General features: G+C 41.8%; 1 protein-coding gene across 1 annotated transcript; it reads right to left on the reverse strand.

The window, feature by feature from the left end:
* Positions 1–590: 590 nt before the first annotated feature.
* PMP22 (peripheral myelin protein 22) lies at positions 591–23176 on the reverse strand. Its single transcript, XM_083148378.1, has 5 exons — positions 22641–23176; positions 20198–20297; positions 17573–17669; positions 7770–7910; positions 591–3366 (listed from the first exon to the last, which is right to left on the reverse strand). Exons 2-5 carry the CDS (start codon positions 20273–20275, stop codon positions 3203–3205), a joined length of 480 nt encoding a protein of 159 aa, XP_083004504.1. The 5' UTR covers positions 20276–20297; positions 22641–23176; the 3' UTR covers positions 591–3202.
* Between the last annotated feature and the right edge of the window lie 4660 nt (positions 23177–27836).

Genomic DNA, 27836 nt, shown 5'->3' on the forward strand with positions numbered 1-27836 from the left:
TAATTTTTACTTTTCAAAATAATAGTATCTTACTTTGTGGATCAGTGGATTCTGTAGGTCAACGTTTCGGCCACTGGAGGGCCTTTGTCAAGACAGCTCAATACTCACAACCTCACAGCTCAGGAATTGCATATATTATATTATATTTATGTTCTCAAATTGGCTAATACCATGTGCACTGCAGGTGGGGTAAATGTAACATGTGCACCTCACCCAATTCTGATCCTCTCTGCACGTTACATTTGCCCCACCTGCACTGCACATGGTATTGCCCATTTTAAAAACTAATTTTCCCCGCAATCAAGTCTGAATCAGGCCCATATTCCCGATTCGCCAATTTAATAAGTTGAAATATATATTTTAAAGACTATGTCACCAATATTTGGACCTTCCCAATACCTTACACCATCGATTTACCACTATCTAAAGCAGCCGTGAACAGGACACATTTCCCAATCCACAATAACTTAGTTAGAAGAACAGTTCCTCCTAAATAGGGATTGTAGGGAGGCATGCAGTAATGTAGGCAAACCTCACAACATCAACTTGTTTTCCATTTCCAATGGACAGATGCTCAGACATCCAGCAAATGAGTTACTCTGAATTTTATTTTTTGCTTCTTAGTGCACAGATATTTGGTACAAACAATGAAAAACATAAAGCAAAAAACTAGTGGGAACTTACGAGTCCAGATTAGTATCTTGTACAATTGGAGAGGGCTTTATATCTACTTACTAGACCTAGTCATTGTAAAAGTGCAAATGTATATAGTCTGCAGAAAAACATGTCCCGTCCAGCATGATCATCTTGAGTATGAAATATTGTAGAATTACTACTAACTTATTACTTGAGTATGGTGTTATTACCCTCTGTAATCATAATTATGTCAGACAGTAAAAGGATGTAGTACACAAAAGGGGCAGACATTTTGGATATAGGAAGTGGCCTTGGTGAATTGCAGGTGTGGTGGGACATGTTACGTGGCATTTAGAAAGGCACTTGTCTCCTACAAGCATGCAGAAACACACATAAACAGCCACGTTGTTGTTAGCTGAACCAGTTCTTCTGGAATAGAACATATGAATCAGTGACGTGCATTGAGGTCAATGGCTTGGGAGGCACTGGCTAGTATTACAGACAGATTTATACACACACATGAGACCGGTGGTTCATGCGGGCATTATACAATAGGGTGTTGCAAATTTGGGGAGTTTTGACTATAAAATTATGCAAATAGTACAAAGATTATCAATTATAAATATCTTGTTTGTATTAATCAAATCAATTTTAGTTAAACCCCTCGAGTATGCTGGAGTATGACAGATGAGGCTCAGTCTCTCTGCATCCCCTGTACGCATGTTACTGCTATGAATGCACAAGGAAGTTAGTGTCCCTATCTGAGCAATTTTCAGTGAATTATTAGGCTGCATTATAATGAAAATACTGAAAAACGGTTACCTTCACAGTTTTTGAGTAAGGGGGGCCCGTAAGTTTGATAATTCATCGTCAAAGAGGGCATATTTACCAATCTACTGATGTACAGTACCGTACATATGTATTTAGATGCGTCACTTTCACAACACAATCTGCCTCTTGTGAATTGAACCAGATCAGAGTCCAGTTCTTTCACTGAATCATGTGACCCTGACATCATCATCAGTATCCTCATCATCATCATGACATAACAGAGCTTACAATGATCACTTCACCAGTCTTCTAAGCAGCCATTTTTTTTTATTATTAAATATTCACATAGACCTCACTTTATAGAACTAGACAAGTTCAATGGTTTTATTCTCAAAATAACAAAACAGTAAAGAAAACTAAAAACATAAGATGTTACTGGGTCAAAAATTAGACAAATGTTAAAATACTGTATAAGGAATGGTCCAAAAAAATTGTCATAGCACCACTTTTTTTCTTTCATTTTAACCTACATGGTGAGAAACAACTTCTAATGTCTTTCAGTTAGATATCAGAAATGTTAGGTCAATTATCTAGAATGTTTTTTTAGAAGCGAAACATTTGGTAAAAATTTTGGCTACCTTGTTATATATATTTATATATTTATTTACGTATAATACATGCACATTGGTTAAAATAAAAAATAAACATATATTGTACTTTTCTTCAAACACTTCTAAATTTATTTGAGATATCCTTCTAGAGACAGGCATACATCCAGCTGGTAAAGTCCCTCTCACTTTCTGGCACTGCAAAAATTTGCAATCTCCACTGGCAGTGTAGGGTCAATTCAAAGAAGGCCTTTGCCCATTAATGAGAAGGCCATAATAACAAAACAGTACTTGAGAAAGCAATAACACATTGAAATGTTAAAGGATTTTGCTACAAGCCAACTGTGGTGTTTTTCAATGCCTCCACACATTGGTTTGAGAAAGAGATAATTACGTTATTGTTTTCAGTACAATGCCCAAAAAAGGTGAAATATAACAAGGCTTAATTGTCATATTCACACATGATAAACATCTTCCACAGTACTTTGGCGTGGCTTCAGTGCAAAAGTCAAATGGCATTTTGAAGAATGACCCTCCCGCTTGCTCAGCCTCATTGCCAATTCTGCTTTGGCTCACTGTCCGCGCACTACGGCCACTACCCCGTATAAGTTCCATCCAGGTCACAAGCCTCTCTCTCTGCATATGAACCAGGTGAACACTTACGGTAACTGCTATGGAGTATTAGCTTCAAAATGGCCTTTGTGCTATAAGCACCTCTCTTGCTCTAGCATCAGCCTTTTTGTATCTGGTAAGGAAGCCATGTTTTTAATGCCGGTAACTGCATTTTACTCCATATGGGGTAGCAATTGGTACAGGTTAAGACTGTTCATATCTTATTGTAAGGCACACAAATTGGATCTTTTGTTTTGGGGATGCTATCCACACACAAAAAATATATATTTTGTAGTAGACACTTTTTTTGTTGTTGTTTTTGGTTTTTAAGCTTACAGAAGCTAGAGGTCAAAATAAGCAAACAATACTATGTACATATATGTAAAAAGTGTTATAAATAGGTTTTTAAACCATAGATACTATTTACATCTTCAATTAACACAGGAACCTGCCCCCACCATACTCTCTCTCTCTCTGGTGAGGGGAGGTTGAAATTTTTGGTTTCACTTCTTTAGGATCCCCTTTAAACTTTGTATTGAGCTTTTTTTCCCCCAGATGTGGTGGTCTTCAGGTGTTTATTCGCGCTTCCTCAAGATGACATAAATTATGCCACTAATAGCGGCTAACGGGAAAGCCACCCAAGCCAAAATATAGGCAAATCCAAAGTTGGCCGCAGGGTCCTTATTCCATTCTGTGTGCCGCACAGTAAAGATGATAGCTCCAGCCATCACACACAGCCCTAAGAAAGATAAACAGGACATTAGAGTCAAATAGAAATATTTTCAGTCATTGAGCCATATATGAAACGTCCAGTGTTAAAAAACATTTTAATTGGCTACCTAAGTTGACATGGCTGTAGTTCAGCCCAAAATATAAACTATAGGTGAAGTGTATATATTGGTCATCTAAAAGTGCTGTTGTGTAGTACAGTGCGTTAGGTCTATTCCACAGTTTATTGACTTTAATGCAATATAACTTCATTATACCTTATAGAGTGTTAATGATGATAAACACTGCGCCCAAAATTTGTCCGTCTTTTTGCTGTCCAGTCAAAACCGATGTGTGTGAAATGGCCCTATGGCCATATAAGCATTCTACCGTCAAACTGCCCACTAGGGGCAGCACCCATTATTGTTAAAAATGAATTAACATTTACAGAATATATTGCTGAACATTTTTTTATTTGGAATAGCTGATTTCTCATCTGGCCTCTTTGTTCTTTATTTTCTATGAATTGTCTCATAGATTTTAGCTAATATTAATTTGCAGAAGCTCCTGTCATAACTAAAATATAGTTTAATGAAGATTTTAGAGCAAAATAGAAATAAATTCTCCTCCTAAATTGATTGAATTAAACCCCTATTCACTGCCACAATAACATGGGTTCATGCCATGTTTAACCAGGTTTCGGTTCAGTTGAAAAGGGATAACCTGGGTCCAGTGACCTGGGAATCCGACTCAGCTAGCTTGCAGGGTTAGTTCTGGTAAGGGGCCTGAGTTTCAGTGCAATGTAAATGGGTAAGCCAGGTCAAAGTGATTTATTCGCAACATACTGTAGGTATGGACAAGCCGTGGACAAATCCCCAAATGCAACCCATCATTTTAATCTAAAAGATGTATTGATGTATTAGCTAAACAATTGGCCAGTAAATCAGGAGTATGCTAATCCCAAGCGAGCATGCTAAGTGCTTTATTGAGCCGTGCTTCTTAACCAATGGCTGTCTCAGGAGTATGGCCGCAGGTCAGTATTGTAGTGTCATCCTATATTCTCAAAACTCTTGCAGCTGCTTAATGTACAATGCAATGGCGAGCTGCCATAGAATAAGCACACATGTTAAAGTATTTGTCACTGATCTCCAATCCCAACGTTTGTAAAAAAAAGTTCAGAGAAATCTTGTTTACAGATTAATTTAACAGCGCCAGGACCTTTTTGCTAAGTGGTCGGTCTTTTCCAACTTGTAAGAGCTGCATTGTTTGCTGCAGCAAATTCTGTGGCACCGGCCATTCCTTTATAATTGTATTCTAAACTGGCCGCAGGACACCTACATTCCTGGCTGGGGTGGCTCTGTCACAATGAGTGCTTTGTTCACGAAAATGCACAAGTGGGCATTTTGCAGGCCAGGTCATTTGACTCTAACAAGCCAAACCTCCCACTTGTGTGGCACCGACATTTAAAGAAAAGCAAGACTGTGTCAGTGGCATTTCCTGGAAGACTAGAATAATGTCCCTTAAAGATCAGGAAGAGGGCGGTGGCACAGAAAACTGCCTTGAACAATAAAAGAGCTGCTGCAAGTATTATTATGGACCTTCTGTGCATATTATACATAACTTAAACAAAGGAAAATTGTTACAATAGTTTGTGGCTCAAAATGTTAAAATAAAGAGAAATATACTTACCTTATACTGTATGCATGTTTCACTGGATCTACCAGGGTGACTTACGACTGCAATGGTCCCATAACGCACTCTTCCCTGCAATGCCAGTGGGCAGATTGCTGGGCAGGGCTGAGAGCTAAGCAGAGTGCAGCATGCAGTCATCAGTACCCTGGGAAATCCATCAATGGAGCATACAAGATACTTTGATTCTGCTTTTTATTTTCACAATATGAGCTAGTCTGTCTGTTTTTGTCTAGTATGCAATAGAGAAATTATTGCTATTTAGAACCTTTAGTAAATTTACCCCATAATACCTCTGGTTCTGTGATATAGGATCACCCATGTTTAAGTCGACAATGCACATACAGGGTGAAATTTAATAGGATGAGAGAATCAGAAAGTGAGAGATTTGGTAAGAAATCTCCAGTTTTTTAAAGTAGCAATTATTAACACTGCAAAATCAATCTGGTTTTGCAGTGTAAATGATTGCCGCTTTAAAAAAAAAACCTGGCAAATTCTTACCAAATCTCTCACTTTCTGAATCTCTCATCCTATTCAATTTCACCCATTGTGTCCAAGGGGACCCTTGTGACATTCGACACCAAAAAATTCCATGAAAAATACATCAACCCTGTTACAGTCAACCCTGTTCCTGTTGATCATTCAAAGGCGTCGATCTCCTGTCACTGTCACTGTCTATCTGGACATCGTTGACCAAGTTTAGGCGTCTAACTAGATGCCTTTGACCGCTAGTGGCATTCGCAGCAAACAGGTATTTATTTACCTATTGACATTCGTTCCCTCTCCTGCCACCTGGAGAAGGAAGACTAAGGTGCATTGCAACAGGGGTTTACATACTGCCCAGCACCTGGTTCTCACTAAGGAATCCGTGATCACACACAGGCTAGTGTGTTTATTCTTCACTGGCACCTGAACCTACCCAGCCCTGGCTCTAAACCAATTTTATGCGGACGTACACCACTGCACTTTATTGTCGGACATTATCTATCTCCAGAGGAGGTGAGCATAGCACCACTTTGATAAAGATTCTATAAACACAAATTATCTGTACCGGGACCTTGATTTGGCTGTTCACATTTTTAATCTATTGGAAATTATTTTTTATTATATTGTGACACCTGTGTTGATTTATGATTCTTCTATTTTATTTTTACATTTATATTACATATTTCAACTGTATCTGTGCTCTTTTTAATATTATTAATGTTTCACGATTTGCAGTGTAGGTCAGAAGAAGAACTACAGTACCATTGGTGCAGCAGGTGCAGTGCATTGGGGCTCCTGAAGACTAAGGGGCCCACTGCTGTTCCTGTCATCCTCTTCTTGTCACCCTCTGTTTTTTTCCTGTCACACTCTGCCATGTTGCAAATTGTGAACTTGGGTTGAGGTGGAGGTGCCCAAATTATATTTTGGGATCTGGGCCCACAACCCACAAGTTCCATCACTGGTGTAGGTACATTACTGCTAATAATTATATGTTATCCTCTTATTGTTAATATGTAACTGAAAGAAAAATGGAAGACATTTTGGACATTATGGGGTAGATGGGCAGGCCTCTATCACTATATTATATTCATTATTTTTATGCATGCTATTCTTTGTAGTATTTTATCAATATATTCTGTTTATATAATCACACTATATTGTGAAAATCTGTACAGTCAGAGATGAAGTTACAGTAACATACATGGAACAGAAGAGGAGATGGTTTTTCTCTCCAGAGCTTACAATCGTACATTATTTTTTATCTCAATTGTGCCCCTTCACTAATAAACTGGTGCAGTATGCACAAATCTGATGTAGCCCATTGAGGCAAATCAGGTGAAAGCTCCCAGCCATGTTTCTATTAAAGCACAGAATAAAAAAAAAGCACTTGCTCAGTGTTATGTAAATTTGTAAATGACACACCGGCTAATTAAATTAGCCTATTTGTATTTATTTGGTTTCTAAGGAGATATATATATACAAGATAGCAATGTAATGTTACAATAAGGTTATATGTGTTAGCATACCACTGACATTTTAGGTACCAATGCAACCATTAAGACCAGACAGCTGCCCAATTAATAACCCACAATGAGTCAGCGCCCAGCTATGTAACAGCATGGAAAGCTGATAATCCAGAGCTCAAATAGCCTACCCTACTGAATGAATGGATGAATAGTAATCTCTAGCCGGCATTTATATAAACTCTGCAGACTTTTCATCACACATGGTAACCGTATTTTTATAAATGCTGAACTTAAAAGACAACTGCATATAAAACTGAAATGTCCTTTTTTGGTTACCGTTCTATAAGTTAGCGATTTACACTGTATATTACTTATCTTGTGTTCTGCCTTAATCAGTTTTAAAGAAACCTACTGTATCACTATTGTGTGCTTTTGTTAACCATTTACAGCAGATGGAGTGCTTAACGCCTCTGCAATCTTCACCCATGATCCCAGCTCTTACTTAAACTTACGAAAGAGAATACTTGTTGACTAAGCTGAAGTGCTCTGTGCTGCTTTTAAATGAATGTTGCTATTGACTAAAAGTTTTAGCTTCGACCACTTAACCTACTGGATAGATATGTGTGACTTGCATTTAAAAAGTAATTACAGATGACCTGGCCCTGGTCAAATGTACCCACCATAACCCTAATGATGCGGTAGCCTGATATTATGTGTTTGCACCACTGCAAACTAGAACCTTTAAAAGCTGAAACCATTTTTGCTAACATGACAGTATCGCAGTATCACTTACCTGCAAGAATTTGAAAGATCCCAGTTAGGTAGAAGCGTCCACCTTTTGTGAGGGTGAACAGCTGGCAGAAGAAGAGAAACAGGGACAGAACGCTGAAGATTATAGATAGTATCATCATTGCTTGGACAGACTGGAGCCATTCTGTGAATGAACATAAACACAATTGTTACTTATTCATAATCTATAAACACAAAAGCACTTAAAATGTGTATGAAATGTAATTTTTATAGATTGTGAAGAACCTTAGGTTATTGTATGTAAGCATATCCATACTGTCAATTATCTAATCTTGGAATACCTTCCAGATGCTAAGTGAAGGATCAGTTATATTAGCCAGGATCTTTTAGACAGTCTTTTAGTACAAATGGAGATGAAGGCAATGAGAGTGGTAAGATATTGGCAGGTATTCAATGCCGGTGCGAGCGGCCTGCGAGGGGGTTAAACTGCGAGGATCACAGAAAACCAGTGATCCTCGCAGTTTAAGCCCCGCGCCGGCCGCTCGCACTATGCAACGTTCCGGGGGAATCCTCGCAGTCACAGAACGGCGAGGATTCCCCTAAACTGCGAGAGCCGCGGCTAGTGCAGCAAACTCGCTGTAATTAGTCTCAATTCTCGCAGTTTTTGGAGGCACATTCGCAAATTCCCCCTCGCTCAAAAAACGGAGCGAGGGGGAATTTGCGAATGAGGGGGGTCAGTTGAATACTGACAGGGTGAGCGGTGACTGCGAGCAAAAAGTCCTGCTCGCAGTCACCGCTCGCCCACGGCATTGAATATATGCCATTGAGTTGCATCTGTTATCATCACTTTGTGAAAGCATTGTACAGCCTGAATCAGTATCTGTGAGAATGCAGCCAATCAATTCTCTAGGATCTAGTGACATCAATGAGGCATGAACCTTGCAGCTTGTTAGTTCTCAATAAATTAAACATAAGGGGGTCAAAGGGAAAAGTTGCTGTTGCAACAGTTTAGATATGTGGGCGTGTGGCAACAGCAATGCAACTCATCTCATTTGTAGATGATCGCATGCCAGATTCTCTGATTTTGTATGCAGTCAATACAAATAAAAACCTGTGGATCCATAGGCACCATAAATACAGTACATAGCTGTTCTTATTCCCCCATGAGGGATCTCACGGCTGACAGAATTGACCCAAAAATGATTATAATTGTCAGATAGATCCACTTGCCGCTTGGAAGTTTTATTAGTTCTTAATCCATCTTAACAGTCATATATAACATATTTAGTCATATATATATATATATATATATATATATATATATATATATATATATATATATACACACACATACACACACACAGTATATGTTCATGAGCAGGGCCCTCCTACCTCCTTTTGACTGTCTGTAAATACCCTGTTTGTTGTATCACTGTCTCCTTTTGTAAAGCGCAACAGAATATGCTGCGCTATATAAGAAACTGTTAATTAATAAATAAATAAATAAATAAATGTACAGTCGTATCTGGCACAGATCCAGTCACAGCTGTATGGATTGTGTTTTATGTCTTTCCCAAAAAGACTTTCCACAGAACACTTCTCAAGCAACTGTAAAGGAACCCCATATCTTCAGGACACATCAATGGAGTTTGCTTTCCCACATTTACATCAAATCATCTAGAATGGACACTTCAGTGACTGCCTATGTAGATAGTGCTGCATTTCTTGATCTGGAAAGTCAATGTATTGCTGAACAAATAAAATAACACAAATTTTATGAGCACTGTCTTATTCCCAATGTATATTAAACAATACAATCAATCTCTCTGAGGGGAAACCTAGGCTCTTATAGTCTAAAAATGCGCTCTATGAGAGGCAGCCCCAGTATAACCACCAGGCTCTAATAGTCTAGTAATGCCGTATCTGAGGGGCAGCCCCAGTATAACCACCAGGCTCTAATAGTCTAGTAATGCCGTATCTGAGGGGCAGCCCCAGTATAACCACCAGGCTCTAATGGTCTAGTAATGTCGTATCTGAGGGGCAGCCCCAGTATAACCACCAGGCTCTAATGGTCTAGTAATGTCGTATCTGAGGGGCAGCCCCAGTATAACCACCAGGCTCTAATGGTCTAGTAATGCCGTATCTGAGGGGCAGCCCCAGTATAACCACCAGCTCTAATAGTCTAGTAATGCCGTATCTGAGGGGCAGCCCCAGTATAACCACCAGGCTCTAATGGTCTAGTAATGCTGTATCTGAGGGGCAGCCCCTGTATAACCACCAGGCTCTAATAGTCTAGTAATGCCGTATCTGAGGGGCAGCCCCAGTATAACCACCAGGCTCTAATAGTCTAGTAATGCCGTATCTGAGGGGCAGCCCCAGTATAACCACCAGGCTCTAATAGTCTAGTAATGCTGTATCTGAGGGGCAGCCCCAGTATAACCACCAGGCTGTAATAGTCTAGTAATGCCGTATCTGAGAGACAGCCCCAGTATAACCACCAGGCTGTAATAGTCTAGTAATGCCGTATCTTGATCTGGAAAGTCAATGTATTGCTGAACAAATAAAATAACACAAATTTTATGAGCACTGTCTTATTCCCAATGTATATTAAACAATACAATCAATCTCTCTGAGGGGAAACCTAGGCTCTTATAGTCTAAAAATGCGCTCTATGAGAGGCAGCCCCAGTATAACCACCAGGCTCTAATAGTCTAGTAATGCCGTATCTGAGGGGCAGCCCCAGTATAACCACCAGGCTCTAATAGTCTAGTAATGCCGTATCTGAGGGGCAGCCCCAGTATAACCACCAGGCTCTAATGGTCTAGTAATGTCGTATCTGAGGGGCAGCCCCAGTATAACCACCAGGCTCTAATGGTCTAGTAATGTCGTATCTGAGGGGCAGCCCCAGTATAACCACCAGGCTCTAATGGTCTAGTAATGCCGTATCTGAGGGGCAGCCCCAGTATAACCACCAGCTCTAATAGTCTAGTAATGCCGTATCTGAGGGGCAGCCCCAGTATAACCACCAGGCTCTAATGGTCTAGTAATGCCGTATCTGAGGGGCAGCCCCTGTATAACCACCAGGCTCTAATAGTCTAGTAATGCCGTATCTGAGGGGCAGCCCCAGTATAACCACCAGGCTCTAATAGTCTAGTAATGCCGTATCTGAGGGGCAGCCCCAGTATAACCACCAGGCTCTAATAGTCTAGTAATGCTGTATCTGAGGGGCAGCCCCAGTATAACCACCAGGCTGTAATAGTCTAGTAATGCCGTATCTGAGAGACAGCCCCAGTATAACCACCAGGCTGTAATAGTCTAGTAATGCCGTATCTGAGAGACAGCCCCAGTATAACCACCAGGCTCTAGTAGTCTAGTAATGCTGTATCTGAGGGGCAGCCCCAGTATAACCACCAGGTTTTAATAGTCTAGTAATGCCGTATCTGAGGGGCAGCCCCAGTATAACCACCAGGTTCTAATATTCTAGTAATACTCTCTTTGAGAGACAACCACAGTAACCAACCAGGCTCTAATAGTCTAGTAATGCTCTCTATAAGAGACAACCACAGTAACCAACCAGGCTCTAATAGTCTAATAATGAAGGACAAATTTAATAAAGCATAATGCTTTTATCGGAATAATCAAGCAGAATCTCTCTAGACAATAGGAACTCTTCTCCTGAATTATTTAGTATTTACACATGCACCAAATTACTAGAACATTTATATTCACTGGCAATGTTAAGGTATACCATCCATCAGTCAGAATGTGCTGGGCCTCTGTGCACTATTTCCTGTGGATGGACAATTACGTAAATATCTGATCTTTCCAGTTACAGTATCTACAAAATGTCTGGAACAGATCTAATGACTAACATGACCATTTTATCCTCAGCTCTGAGAGTCTCACTATTCCACTAACATTTCAAAGACTGCTGCATTTAGAACATTATTTTGCAACAAATATATATATATATATATATATATATATATATATATATATATATATATATATATATATATATACACAGTTCCACAAGAAAGAGGCACACGGACACCAGTCAGCAGTTTCAAATAGGATAATTGCCCAAGACGGGGTGGTGTCCCCGAAAGCGCTTGATAGTGCTATGCCCAATACATCTATTTGAAACTGCTGACTGGTGTCCGTGTGCCTCTTTCTTGTGGAACTGTATTTTATGTTTGGAGAGTGCACCGGATCAAGCTGTCTGGGAGTGCCGGCATATAAGGATTATATATATATATAAATAAAATAGCGCAAGATGGCGCATGCCATCAGATGTGATGAAGATGGACCTGGCGGGCATTGGTGGAAGAGAACACTCGGTGGGGTTTTAAGGTACGCCATTTTGCCTGTACAGTTGTGATCTTGATCACAGTGATAAACCGAAATGTCGATCTGACACACTGGGTGGTATTCAATTGTTAAACACCAGCATTTCAGCTCGCTATCACATGGAGGAGGTGAGCTGAGATGCACAAATGTGTTGCTAAACCTGACCATAATGAGCATGACACACACAACTGAATTTTGGCCCAAAAAATTATGTTAGATGGAAGAACGGGCGCAATATATCAATTGAATACCACCCACTGTGTCTTCTGTTTTCCCAACTGTTAATAAGTAACTGCGCCAGGTCCCATGCAATGGACATTTTTTTGCATCTTTTTACCTGAAAATGCATCTAATTCACAATGTGATGTCACTAAGGAGGTTATTCTGGTTGGAACGTAAATTTCCGAATTCTTTCGGAGCGGTCCGCACACCATGCTGTGCGGACATCGTACGAAGAAATGCCCACCGGTCCTCCGCATACGGACGGACTCACACTTTAAGAACAGGGTGTGTTTACGGACGACATCCAAACCTTGCGTGTGAGGTGGACACACACATATTCTGCACGGTCTTACAGCATTTGCACGGTCTTACCGCGTCAGAACGGACGGGAACCTGCCCGTACGCACGGATGTGTGCTGTTATTGGTGAATGTAAAAGTGACATATACATTTATATTAGTGATAGCAAGTTCTGTCCATTGCTTACAGTGTAAATGTGTGTAAAAAATGCAGCCGTGCTTTCAGCTTATATTTGTGTGTTTTGTGATGGTCCATTTAAGCTGCAATGGTTCCAATTGAAGCAATGAAAAGAGTGTAATTAATGAGTAATGAGTAAAGGAGTGGATTGTATTGTGTTCAGCTGACATTGGTTCAGGTGCGGCCGTACTGATTGGGCGTTCCGAATGCCTAGCGCATGACCGAGTGGTGTCCGCAAAGCAATATTTGCTTATGAAGACCGCATATTTCCTGCCTTTTTGTTCGTGTGCAGTCGGTGTGCTGTCCGAATGCACGCCTACAAGAATTAGTGCACTCCCTCGTGTACGCCCATGTTTACGCCCAGTTTAGCCCACTTTGAAACTACGCCCCTGTGTAGTTACGAATGAGGCCCATATTACGCCCATATTTCCCAAGTGAATACAGTGCACATTTCTGTACGGTATTAGTGAGAACGAGTACGGAGACCTTGCGTTGCCCACGCATGCACAGACGGCTAAAAAACGCATCGACCAGAATAAGGCCCTAAGAGGCACCAGGAGACTGTACTGAATAGTTCGATATGTATGTTAGGTGCTACGATGGAGCAGCTGTGACTTTTTCAAGTTCTGTTGTGCTTCATATACAGATCTAGAAGTGTCAACTATCAAATTAATCAGCACAGTCTCCAGGTGCATCCTAGACACATTGCATTGCAATATAAACTCTTTTTCCAAGAAAAAGATGCAAAAAAGATGTCTGACACTAGCAAAGTTACATGGGACGTGGTGGCTCGCTCCAGCCAGGTACATGGAATATTGAGACGTGTGGTATGAGGACACGTGTATAAAGATGACTTCAAACTATCTCTTTGTCAGTTGAACCTTTCAACCTGTATCAGTTGATTTTGATAAAAAAAGTGTCTGGGTTCTAACCCTAAGTCCCTTCTTCCTACCTTATTCATAATAACAACAAATTAGACAGATCTTTATTATTAGAACTATATTAGAATTTATTTGTTCATTGTTAAATAAATATCAGACCTCTCTCTAAAATACTTAGCTAAGATGCTTCATAAACGTAATAAGCTTGAATGGATCTAAATTTCTGCCAATGTCTTTTAGAAAATTTGATTAAGTTATTCCATCACCTTGTGATGCATTGGTCACATCTAACTGTGACATGCAATAACTTTCTATAGAATGAGACGTAACAAGGTAAACGCTAATGCAAGAGTAGCTATGATATTAATGTCCTTTACATTCCAGAGTCTTTGCTAATCACTAAATGGGGGAAACTGTCAAAGAAAGAAGGACGAATCCTCCCTCGAATGTACCAGCAGCTTGTTCATTATGCCAAGGCCCAAAATAACAGAACTGATCTGGCCCTGCATAATTTGCATACATCCCAACATATATATATATATATATATATATATATATATATATATATATATATACACAGGCAAAATATTAGAAAAATAAGCTAGGCTCCTGAACTGCACAGAGTACACCCCAGGTCATCACCACAGGGCCACTTCTACTTTGTGGCATGCTCATCTAAAAAAACTGGGATAGTCTCTGTTCCCCAGGTCTGCTGCCTGGATGTCATATTGTCTCCTCCCTCTCCTTCGCCCCATATTCAAACTTAATTAATAATGCCGCTTCCAGCTCCATAATATCACTCGCATCAGACCCTTCCTGTCCCAGGATGTAACCAAACTAAAAGCCCATTTGTCATCTCTTCTACTGCAACCTCCTCCATACTGACCTCTCCTGCTCTCATCACTTCCTCTCCGGTAATGCTCTACATCTGCCTCCCCTTTCCACCAAGTCCTGAACTGGCTCCCTTTTCCCTTCAAGGCTCTTGCTAAGTCCAGTGCTCTCTCTATCTCCAACGTTAACCACATACATGCCACCACCTGACCTTTCCAATCGCCAATGACCACCATATTTCCTCCTCTATGAACACTACATCTAGCCCCCGAATCCAAGATCCATGTGCTGCTCCTCAATGAGATAAAGTTTCTCATTCGATTAACTTCAATCCAGCCATGAAAACCCCCCTGTTCATAAAAACTCCTTAGTCCACCACCTCACCCTCTTGCCTCCTCCATCTCTCCCACTCTAACTTCCTGCCCTCGGCTCCCATAAAAGGACTTTCTCCTTGTGTAATCTCTGTCCCCACCCTTCCCATTAGGCTGTAAGACCCTATGAGCAGGGCTCTCCTGTTCTCACTACTTACATATCTGTGCTGGGACTACACTCCACATCTCCTACTTGGGCTCTTTGCCCCTGGACAGTGCGGCTGATTATTAATTACCCGGGCCCAGGTCTGATGGAGGGGCCCATTAGGCAAATCACAACACAGCACATGTTGCTGTGTGCTGGGCTTGAGCGTGGTACTTTAAGTGATATTTTGTCTGTATTTTATTCTAAGGGTGGTGACTACTCCTGTGATTGGTCTATGCCCCCTAAAAGTTTCTGGCCCCCGCCAGGCTCTCTGCTGCCCTGCCCCTGGACTCCACTATTTTGTTGGTTCGCTATGTGCCAAGCTATGGATACGCTAAATATTATTTTGAATATTCTCTTGTGTAGACTACATTTGAATTTCCTGTAGTGGTTAAGCACAAAAAAAAATTCTAATTATAGGGACTTCCAAGCTGCATGAAGAAAAAGGTAGGCATGTTGATTTTTAGAAAAGAACCTCTTTGGTGTATATTCAATCCTGTGAGCGAGCGGTGACAGCTTCCTGCACGCTGTCACCGCTCGCCCTGTCAGTATTCAACTGACCCCCCCTCATACGCTGATTCCCCCTCGCTCCCTTTTTTGAGCGAGGGGGAATCGGTGCATGTGACTGCAGAAGCAGTGAAACCCACGGCTAAATGCAGTGGGTTCGCTGCATTAACCGCTGGTCTCGCTGTTTGGGGGACATTGAATAGGGTGAGCGGCCGACGAGGGAGTTAAACAGCAAGGATCGCTCGTTTTCTTCAATCCTTGCTGTTTAACCCCCTCACCGGCCGAGGCAAGCGGCATTGAATACAGCACTTAAACTTTAATCGATGGTTTCTCCTTACAGCATTCCCAACAATAGAAATGGTTTCTCTGCACAGCATTACTGATATCACAGCACTTATGAGTCTCACGAGTTTACGGAAAAAATATTTTTTATGACAATCTACCCCCATAAAATAGTTTATCCAAAAAATAAATCAGAAGATACCACTTTACAAAACCCTTTACAAAAAATGACTGGCTTACATAATTTCTCAAATTCCCCATCCCCTCACAGCCAAAAAATGGTTTCTTTGTTTTTGTGCCAATAGCCTTCCATAATGCCCCTCCACTCCCTAAAATGTCATAGCAGAAAACGTTATCAGTCTGCCTAAAACATTTGTGGCTGTGGACGTTTCATTGTAAGAATAATCAAGTAAAAAAGTCATTTTATTTCATAGCAAAGTGACGCTACAGCTGTAGAATGTTGTGTGTGAGAATCATGGTCATTTGATCGGCAGCCAAATGACTCACAAGTTATTTTCCACCATATTAACGAGTGTGGATTCAACCATGAACAAGTGACTTACAGTGACACCAATCCACCACAAGAGGGCACTACAAGCAAAAAAAAAATCACAACACATTTCAGCTATGAGGTTGGAACTTCAGCTAGTTTGAAATTTGAGATTTAAGTAGAAGCAATGGTCTATAACTATTTTTATCCAAGTTGTAGCCAACCTATTTGAGAATCTGAAAGGGCAAAGCTCATAAATAACCTCCAAAGTGAATTATGGTTTGTTTAGTTAAAGTGTGGTCTGGCGTCCAGGTTTTTTTTAGAGACAGGTGTGTGATATTAGTATTAGGACTGTACTTTATTTATACAACAGGGGATCAGCAAAAATATTGCCTGTTTGTGTGTGTGTGTAAAATGGTATAGATATATCACAGATCTATACATAAACAGATATGTATTTTTTCACTATTGATTCAATGAAACTACATAGTCCATATCAATGTTTCAGGTCCACAGCAAATCGGCCGCCCCAAACAACTTTTTTGCTTAAAATCTTATTTTCATAATTAAGACACATACAGATATGTCCACATGTAGAAGTGACAAAACTACATAACTACTCTATATATTGTGTGACTGAGTCTGAATCTGCATGAAAAGTGCATTGATTTGAGGAGCCACAGATTTACCTATGTCAAATTCCATTGTGCTTTATCTGTGACTGTACCAATTCCTTTGCAGGTAAAGGGGGCTATTCAATCTGGGATCCCGACTGTTGGAACATCCCATTAGTTGGAATCCTGGGACGGTTTTTGCCCAGCTCGACTGAATCCCGACAGCCGGAATTCAATGTTCCGGCTGTCGAGTGACGGTAAGTGGGCGTGTCAGTGAAAATGGCCGTGGATTGTTGAGAAACGGCTGTGAATTTCCACGGCTTGTATTAAAGTTGGATCTGTTTTGTCGGAATCTGCCTTCGATGCTGTAGGAAATGGCAGCATTGAATAGACGGCGGTCGCTATTTCCCCTGTTGGAAATAGTGTCTGGCATTGAATACCCCCCAAAGTTGCCGCCTAGAGTGTCCGGTACACTGCTACTCCAAATGTCGGTAATATGCCCAGAAAGCGAGGGCACATCTATCTATCTATCTAGAAGCTGCCAGGAACATTATCCCACCCGATAGTGGAGTATTTACTATTGTACAATCATTATATTCATTCCCATTGATGCCTCACTCCTGCTGGTCGGACAGGTGTCCTGCCCTTCACCTGTTATTGACCAAAGTTCTACTCACCATTGTTTGAGGCGGTGAGGCAGTTCCATGTGCTGCTGGCCCCCTCACTGCAATTCTGCCACAGATCTGCCGAATAGCTGTTATTCACCAGCCAGCTCTGGTGAAGAAAGAAAAACATCCAAAGTGTTATAATAAAAAAGCAAATATAAGGCCCTTTAACTTTGCTGCACATTGCCATACTGACTACCATTCTTACATGATCACATACAATACAGACACTGTGGGCTCTAAAATTATAATGGTTACCCTTTTGTATGCGCAGTACCCACAAAATAATGTGTAACTGGGAGTGGCGTTAACATTGTTAAAGGCCAGGAGGAGGCGCTGTATATCTTGGCAGGTGACTATACCCCGTTCATTGACCTGCCCAGACTGTACTGGTTCTGTGGCCAACACCTTATGGAAAAGATGACATGATCTGAAAACATAACATAGTGCTCTGATCAAATGTAATTGTAAGGGAAAAGCCATCTCTTATGAGATACAGTACTACAGTCTCATGTTCTGCCTATTCCATGGCGATTTCATTCATTATTATCTACAGGGGTTGTTTGCGAATCATTAGTCGAAGTGCTGCCATGTCCAGTGCTTTATAGAGATTACACAATGTGCTGACAATGAAGCATCACTGATCGCCATACAGCCCTGATATGAACAGAGGGGGCAGTCTCTGACCAGGGCCCCTACACTGCTGCTAATGGTCCCCCTGTATGTGTTTAAGCAGATCTATTTAGCTTGGTGAAATGATAAAGTGACTGCTGATAACGCACCAGCCAGTCAGCTCCTAACTGCCATTTTTTAAACCCAGCCCGTAACATGGCAGTTAGAAAAAGCTGATTGGCTGCGTTATCAGCGGCCACTTTATAACATTACCAGGCTAAATAAATCTGCCCTATGGAATGTGTACAGAACCTATACAAAGGAAAGAAATGAAAGAATCATCAAGATATCCCATTACTTCATGCAGAACATAAACCAATATAAGACAATACATCCAGACATACGTCACGGAGAACAAACAAGATCATGGGTCAAATGCACCAGGATTTAAAAAGCGATAAAGTGGAAAGTGATAAACAACCAGCCAAGCAGCTCCTAACTATCATCATTCATACCCAGACTGTAACATGGCATTCAGGAGCTGATTGGCTGGTTGTTTATCATTCTAAACTTTATCACTTTTTTAAGCTTGGTGCATCTGGCCCATTGTCCCTAATATATAAATATACGTATGTAAAATGACATAAATAACATTTTATTTATCATGACATAAAGTATTCAATATGTATTGCTTAAGTACATACTTTTGAAAAATGTCATTTGTCTCAGAGAAAACCCCACACTTGTTCTAAAGCAACTAAACGGTCCTAGAAGTAGCTCTAATGAAATAACTTTGTAGCAATAAAAACTACAAAATCCAGAATGCTCCAAAAGGATCTGATCTGCTCCTGAAGCTGCAGCATTTCCCAACCGAGCATTGTGTCCTGTAGGCAGCCTGCATTGGGTGGTAGCCAGCCCTCGCAGCACGCAGGTAGGGGGGTTGGGGCTGCTTATAAACTAAACACACAACCACTACCAACCATAGTACCGGTGATGTGTACGTTTCTGGAGTAGGTAATCCCTAAAATACCAAGGACTCCAGCAAGGAAACACTCTGTCAACACTGTCTGGGTGACTATTAACCCTGAATCTCCCTGTTTCCAGATGGGAGAAGGCATCTACAGCGTTTCTCTAATAGAGGAAACTGATGTATGTCACTTTAATAGAACCCTGTATTGGTTTAGTCTGATCAAGAACACAATCTGAAACATCAGGCTATCTGCTTTTATTTCAATAATGTTCTTTTCATAGGAAGTGGAAATAAATCAACATGGTTAATTGTTTTTTTCAGCCCATCTGGTTGTAATTTTAAATCCAACCCCCAAAATCATCCGCCATGTGCAGCCTATTATTTTGGGTATGAGAAATTCTAGAACCAGTAACACCCCTCCTGATTTACAAGCTGTATATAGTATGTATATGGGAGTAGGCAGCTTCCAGCAGAGTCTCTCCGTGCATTTCACGCATCAAATTTCACATTTTCAATCCCTGTGCAAAATCCGCAGCCCTTTCCCTCCAAGAAGCACACAATGCACATTGTCTATATGAAGCCCCCCTCCCGTGCACATCTGGAGAACAGATTCTGTCCAGACTAGCTGAGACATCCTATATATTATTTACATCTAGTCACCTGACAAAGCCCACAATGAGAATACACAATGTTTATTTTTCTTTCCATATTTATAAATAATAGATTTACTGTATTGTTCCTTTTCAGTCACTAACGAGCCAGACACACACAGATTCATACAATCATTCCCTACCTTTTACAAAATAAACTGTCAATATATAAAACTCTCTTTTTATTACTATTTCTGGAAAGGCAAACTATAACTAGTTTCCATGATAGCAATAAGTAACAGACACAGTTGTATACGGTAAAAAATATGCAAGAATAAGTCTAACCCTGGACACGGGCTACGATTAATGTCTAGATTCCCCAGCCATATGTATACGGACACATATGTTTACAACTGTTATATTATCTGCGTACTAAAGTTGACATAAAAAGTTTGGGGTACTTACACTGACAATCGTGGACACAAATAACAACACCAGGACGGCAATATGCAGAAGAATGATCCCAAGCAGTAAAAGAAGCATTTTCAGTCAAGTATTCGGATTCCTGCAGAAAGAGAAAAACTTTGGTTTATTTCCACTGTCTCCCTCTGACTGATTCCCGTTACACTTCTTCCACCAGCAACAGCTCTCTGAAGCCACAGTGTGAGGGGGAATACTGCAGGGTATGATCCAGGCATGGGTGTGTCAATCTGTATCTATCCGTCCATTGGCCACCAGAGGGAGCTTGGGCATCACAACTCAATTTTTTTTTTTAATGGTGTGATTTGTTAGTATGGATTTTTCCCCCATTGAATCAAGTTGGACATAGCTTTAGTAGAACTTGTGTGTTTGCTTAGTCAGCAGCAATTAGTGATGATAAAATGTTGTACTGTTAATATTTACTTGCGTGCACTGTCATAGCACAAATACCATCCTTATTGGTACCACAAATCCTTCAATAGTTAGATGTTGTCCAGCTTTGGAAACAAAGAGTTAACCCCAAGGGTTTTCTTTTTCCTAACCAACACACCCAGAATTCCAAATTCTCCACATCTGTTTCCAAGTTCTTCCAGGGACCATGGGTTAGTATCCAAGATTTTATATTTATTTATTTTTGTGACTGACATATAGGATTAACAACAACAAAAAGTGTGGAATTTGGGGTTTCCTTCTCAAACTGAGCAGAATCTGGTTTCCTGAAAAGATACAGAAATCCAGTGCAGATATTCTACAGTACATAGAATTATAGCAGACACTTGATCGTTACTAGTGCAGGCAGGGCCATCTTAACAACAGTGTGGGCCCCTGGGCAAAGCAATGCACTGGGGCCCTTACCCATTCTCCCCTCCTAGGGGTGGGGGGGTGCTTGCAGCAGCAGCTTTGATGTCCCACGGGTGGCAGGAGGTGCTCTATCTTCCACTCAACATGTAGGACCTGGAGCAGTAACTTCTGCTAATTACTCCTTTACTGCACAGGTGGTGGGAGGGTGAACACTAACGTGTGGAAGGGGGCACTGAGCTGAATGAAGGGTCCCTTGTAAATGACTTCCAGGGAGGTAGGGGGTGTTTTATACGCAGGGGAAGGTTGGATAACGGAGTGGGCTTAATATTCGTCATTTTCCGGTGGAAGGGCAGGTTGTTGACTGCAGATATCGCCATTATCTGGAAATAGATTTCTTAGCCTTCACTAGTATAAAAACCTAGAGTCCCAACTTTCAGGAGGTTCTGGGGACTTGGGGATCAGAGATCAGGAGCCAGAGCAATCCATTGACAAAAATATAAAACTGTACACCAGACGTTTGGAGCTGGAGCAGGGACCGGCTGCTGGAAGGCTGATATCTCTGGTTCTGGGCATGCTAGTGTCTTCAGAAAGGGGAGAGTCCCAGGTTTTGGAATATACTCTCAGAAAAACTCTATGTCAGAGAAAACCTGAGAAATATAACAGGGAATTGTAATTAACAGGTCGGATGTGGACTGCTGCTTTGAAGTTGGATATCTCCAGTTCCCCAGGGCCGATTTTCAAAATTCTGGTATCCCTGGAAAAAGGGGATCCTCAGCTATCAGAATAGGGCCCTTATACACCTGGGGCCCCTGGGCAAGTGCCCATTAAGCCCATATGAAAAGACGGCCCTGAGTGCAGGTCCAGCAAGGACTTGCTGCATAACTGGCATTTGTTACATTTACATAGTGCCCAACACAATATCCCAGCTCCAAGGTTGCAGGGAGTGTCTGTCAGTGACTGGGATTATGACTGAAGGTTATTTAAAAAAAAAAAAAAAAACACTCTGTCAATGTGTAACAAATTAACAAACAAACAAATAAATAAATAAATAGATAAATATTAAAATAAGAGCCCTTTGTATCTGCCACTGTGTATTCATTTGTATTCATTTTTTTTTAATTTAAAATAAAACCTGAATATATTCTTCCTTAAATGTTCTGTATTGAACCTTAATATAAGTAAGGGATTTAGGAATATAATCACATCTTTATATCAGAACTTATTTTATTATACAGTTATGATTTACTATGCTTTTAAACAAAACTTATGCACATTACAGTAAAAATGTATAATAAAAAAAAAAAGGAAAAATGCTATTAAGTGTGAACAAATCCCATTGTATAACCTGTTACATAGAGGAGGGAAGGCAAGTGTGATGATATGGGTGTGTGTCCCGTTATATGCAATATCAGTACGATGACTCAAAGGCACACCCAACATCGTAATGCAAAGGCAGTATACCCGCACACAGCGATAACCCTAAGCCAAACTAATACATGCATGACACAATACACGATTACTGATAAGATAATAAACAAGGAGAAACGGCATTTAGGTCTGCATTAAAGTAGATGATGATATATATATATATATATATATAATAACATCACTGTATATGAAGACTTACCGAGTGCTAGATGTGAAGGTTAGTGGTTTCCACCCCAATGAGAAAGCAGCTGTAGGGAGAGCAGCCAGATGCAGCAGACCCAGGAGATGTGTGCTGTTTCCCCTTGGTGGTCAGACTGAGTTATTTGAGGTTAGATGCTGGAAGTGTGAGGATATAAGTTTCCCTATAACAGAATAGACGCCCAGTGACGTTGTATGGCGGGTGTGTCACTCGCAGACATCACCCCGAGCAGCAGAGATCGCGTTCTATAAATAAAGACTGGAGGAGGATACAGGGAGTGGGGAGGACATCAGAAGTGGCTTTACTCATTCTGTGCTGTGTGATGTCACCACGGAATGTGACATTTCTCACATGTACTGTACCCTTGTTTTGTACTCTGAACTTACTGCACAATTCGGTTGGCTTTGGCTTCCCAGTTGGTGTGGAACTACAAGTCTCATATACTGAAGCATAGCATGAAAACGCTGTTTGTAGGTCCCCCAAAAGCACAGAGGTCTTACTTTTGTCTAAAATACACCAAGGGCGGAATGCATCCCTTGCAATGCTTGGCGCCAGTCTCCACATGCATACCGGCATCTAGTACCGCCATATATGCATGAAGGACAGCTTTTTCAGTAAGAACCGTCCTTTGCGATGATTGGACTTCTGCGTTTTGGATCTGGAGTCCTATCTGCATGCGTTTCAGTAATGTGTGTACCGCCAGGGATGCTGGGCGGGATCTGGTAGGATCCATCACAGTAGGACAGTGGCAAGTGAGGAGTTTGACTGGGGCGGTACACCTGTCAAACCGTAACGCAGGTGTCCTAAGGGGAGCTCAGGGATGACAGAAACCTCCCGTGGAGCAGAAGGGCAGGTTTCTGTCCTCCCTGAGCTCACTTCAACGGCGATTCAAAAATGGCATTGCTCACCGGCGATTTTAAAATGGCATTGCTCACCGGCGAATTTAAAATGGCATTGCTCACCAGCTATTTAAAAATGGCATTGCTCACCGCATCCAAGCCTTGGTGCATATGCCAACTGCTGCCAAACCTTTTCAGAAGTTTGGCTGCATTTTTTACTTTCATGCATCTCGCCTTAAGTGAGTCTTAAGTGAGTCTTTGACACACTTGAATTTCTATCACATATAGGGGCAGATGTATTAAGCCTTAACAAGAGATAAATGCAAGGGTGATAAAGAGAGATAAACGTCCAACCAATCACATCCCAACTGCCATGTTACAGGCTGTGTTTGAAAAAGCCAAAGAGCTGATTGGCTGGACGTTTATCTCTCTTTATTACCCTTGCATTTATCTCTTGTTAAGGCTTAATACATCTGCCCCATAGTACCTTATTCTGGTTCATGCGCACCGTTGGGAATTTGCAATGGTGCGCAATGTTTTTGTACTGCGCATTTCTGCACATGTGCATGTACTGGGTGCAAGTGGCCATGGCGAACAGTGTTCGTTGGGCGCACGCACCCTCTCCTGAGGGTGGGGGCGGGTGGTCACGCCCATGGGAACGCCCAGCATTTCACGGGTGTTCCCATGCTTTTGATGTGGAGTCCACCAGCAGCAGTGGGAGCTGGAACTTGCGGACGGCTCCAGCTACACCCTCGCGGCAGCCAGCGCCTGTTGACGAGCTGCTGCTGTTGGAATCAGCAGGGATCGAGCTGTTTGTCACTGATTTCAATAGCAGCAGCCCGTCAACAGGTGCCGGCTGCCGTGCGGGTGTAGCTGTAGCCGTCCGCAAGTTCCGTCTCCCACCTGAGGGAGTGGAGACTCCCCTCCAAAGAGATTCCTCCGCCCTGGCTTCATTCATCCAGGGCTGAAGCCCCGGGCTTTCCCTGACATCCCAGGGTGATGGACTCCTGGCTCATGCATGTAAAAATTACAATTAAAAATATTGCTTTTTACAGTCAAACTACAAGTCCCAGCAGTCCTCTCCGCATGTTGGGTCTTGGTGAACCACAAGTTCAAACATGCTGGGCATTAATTGGCCCCCTTAGACTTCTAATTCACCTGACAAAAGAAGGTTACAATAAAAACACACACAAACACACCTAGAATGGTACAGCTTTATTACACACATTAGTTTTACACCAATATACATTACCATCTCTCGCTCTGGTGATGAACCTCTGCTGCCCCCATGTTATCATTTGTTCCGATGTTGTATGGTGCAAGACTGACGTAGTGGGCAGGGGACAGTGGATCCTGCTGGGTTGTTGCTCTGAGCACCACATTTGTCTGGTGGTTTCAGCTATGGCTTATCGGGAGATACGTCCTTGTTTCTCCAGTGGCTGGCTGATTCACATCTATGGGTCGCCAGTCACTTGTTACCTATTTCATTGAATTTTGAAATGATGCATTCTGTGTTTGGGTCTATCTCCGGATGATTATGGCACTCATTTGTTCCGTATTGGTGCTGCTACAGCTGCCGACAGCCGACAGTTGTGTGCTGTCCAGCATGCAGTACATTTCTTCTTTTCTCCCGGGCAGCGTGCAGGTTGATGTGTCCACAGCTGGCTTCAGGCTGCTGCTCCATATCCCAGCAGCACTATGGCAGCGGCTGTGGAAGTGACTGGGAGCACCAGCTTCAGTGGCAGCAGCGACATCTCCAGCACTGGGGAGGAGGAGAGGACCGGGCACTTCTTCCAGACCTGCAATTGGGACTATGACGGCTACATCAGCAGGTACAGGGGGAGGGGGGGGGGCACAATGTTGTGCAGCCTGTTACTTAAATCCGGCCCTGTGTAGGTGGAGGTCAGTTAATATTGGTTTGGTCTTGTGAATTTTTCCCTGAGGGACAGCTCCTTTAAAGAAAGCGTTTAGAGTTTTTAGTGCATAGGCGTGCGCAAGGGGGGTGCCGGAGGTGCACAGGCCCCTCCTAATGACCGACACCCCCAACATGATTGCAGCACATCCTAACAGGTTGCCGAGAGGGGGACGGGTATAGTTTACCCGGACGCCGGGTTATCTGTGTAGTTGCAGCGGCCCATCAGTCCCCTGCTGGGCCGCTGCTGCCATCGGCAGTTCTAATTAATAAAGACCTAGAAACTATGTCCTCTGTTGGACCGACTGCGCATGCGCAAAAGCTCTCGGTTAATGACAGCGGCCAGGCAGAGGAGTGGTGATGTGCAGCTGCTTAGGCGCCACTGGTACGGCTGACCAGCTTATTGCACACCACAGGCCATTGGCTTTAGCTTTACCTCTAGCGGAAAAAAAAAGCTGCATGCAGCCTTGATTTATAACAACAGAAGAAGGCACCTACTCAATTAAATCTATAAAGTGAGTAAACCACAGTGTATATAGAGTGCCTGAATGTGTATAAGAACATTTATTTTGATACTGTATGCATCTATGATATCTACATTTTTTACATATCATGATATATACATCGAGCATAAAAGCCCTGGCATCAAGCATGAAACCCCTAGAAATCACCATGTAGATAAGCGATACTTACAGTATGTTGCATTATATAAAATTGTTAGAACGGTGTGTGGTATCATATGTAATAGGCATTATGGCATGTGGCATAATGTGTAATGGTCATCACGTGTGTCAAATATTGTGTAATGGGCATCACAGGGTGTGGCATAATGTGTAATGGGCATCACGGTGTGGCAGAATGTGTAATGGGCATCACAGTGTGAGGTGTAATCAGCATCACGGTGTGAGGTGTAATGTGTAATAATGGGCATCACGGTGTGAGGCGTAATGTGTAATGGGCATCACGGTGTGAGGCATAATGTGTAATGGGCATCACGATGTGAGGCATAATGGGCATCACACTGTGAGGCGTAACATGTAAGGGGTATCACAGAGTGAGGCGTAATGGGCATCACAGTGTGAGGTACAACATGCAATGGGCATAACAATGTGAAGTGTAATGTTTAATGTGCATCACGGTTGTGAGGCAGCAATTATGGTGTGTGGCATAATGTGTAATGGGCATTACAGTGTGTGGCATAATGTGTAATGGGCATTACAGTGTGTGGTATAATGTGAAATGGGCATTACAGTGTGTGTGACATAATGTGTAATGGGCAGTATGGTGTGTGGCATTATGTGGAATGGGCATTACTGTATGTGTGGCATTATGTGTGATGGGCATTATGGTGTGTGGCATAATGTGTAATGGACATAATGTTGGGTGGCATTATATTGAACGGGCATTACGTTGTGTGGCATTAGGTGTAATGAGCATTACAGTGTGTGGCATTATGTGTAATGGACATTACAGTGTAAATTGTTGCAGTATGCCTTCGGCACGCACTGTCCCTGTTTCTAGTATATTTGGGGGGAATGATTAATTCTGAAGTGCAAATACATAAATAAGTCACCTTTTATTTAGTTTGCATTGATGCCCAGCAGGCTGTGATGGACACGCTCAGTATACAATGATGGACATGCCCCTCCAATAGTGCGCCCCCTAAGAAAATGGGCTGCGCATGCCTCTAGCCAAGTCCTCTAGGGACATCCCCAGACCAGGTGGGTCCCTAGATACACTTTAGTTGAGCTGTCTCTTGAGTTGATTAAGTAGGACGGTTGGTCCAAAACGCTGATTTAGAGTTATCCCCATTAGTGCAGGATGAAGAGTTCGGCACTACGAGTTTCTGATGGAAGTGGGGATGGAGGCAGTATCCAGCTGATCTATCATTTAATGCAACCGTTCTTCTCCCCGCCACCATTAGAGGGACATTTTTAATTGATATTTAATTTCAAATAGGCCTTCCTCACAGAATAAATAAGCTGACCCCTTTCACCACAATTACATTTTTTTGTGTCGTTATTTTAGTGCTAAGAATGGTGCATGGATGCTATATGACATGGAGAGTTTTGTAATTCGATGGTATGACATCATCAAGGGATTTCTCTTCCATTTGGCCGCATGCTAGCACGCAGGGGGGGGGTTTCGTGGAGCTCCATTTACCTGTCCATTAGGCTGTGATAAGCTATAAGCAGCCTAGCGAACAGGTCTGAATCAGGCTCTTTATTGGATGTGGTCATGTTCCTAACATTACTCAGTTATTGTTTGTGTTTTGAGTGCCATTGTATTTTACTATACTGTGTGTGGTTGTGCCGCTGTCAGCTGCTCTCCAAATAATAAAATAGCAACAACAAAAAATATTTGTGTCAATAAAAAATCTTTTAAAGTCTTTTTTTTTTTTAAATGCATGGAACAGGTAACAGTCCTTCATATCAATATATGTTC

This window comes from Crinia signifera, chromosome 6, assembly GCF_055691185.1.
Source record: "Crinia signifera chromosome 6, ASM5569118v1, whole genome shotgun sequence".
Taxonomy (NCBI): Eukaryota; Metazoa; Chordata; class Amphibia; order Anura; family Myobatrachidae; genus Crinia; species Crinia signifera.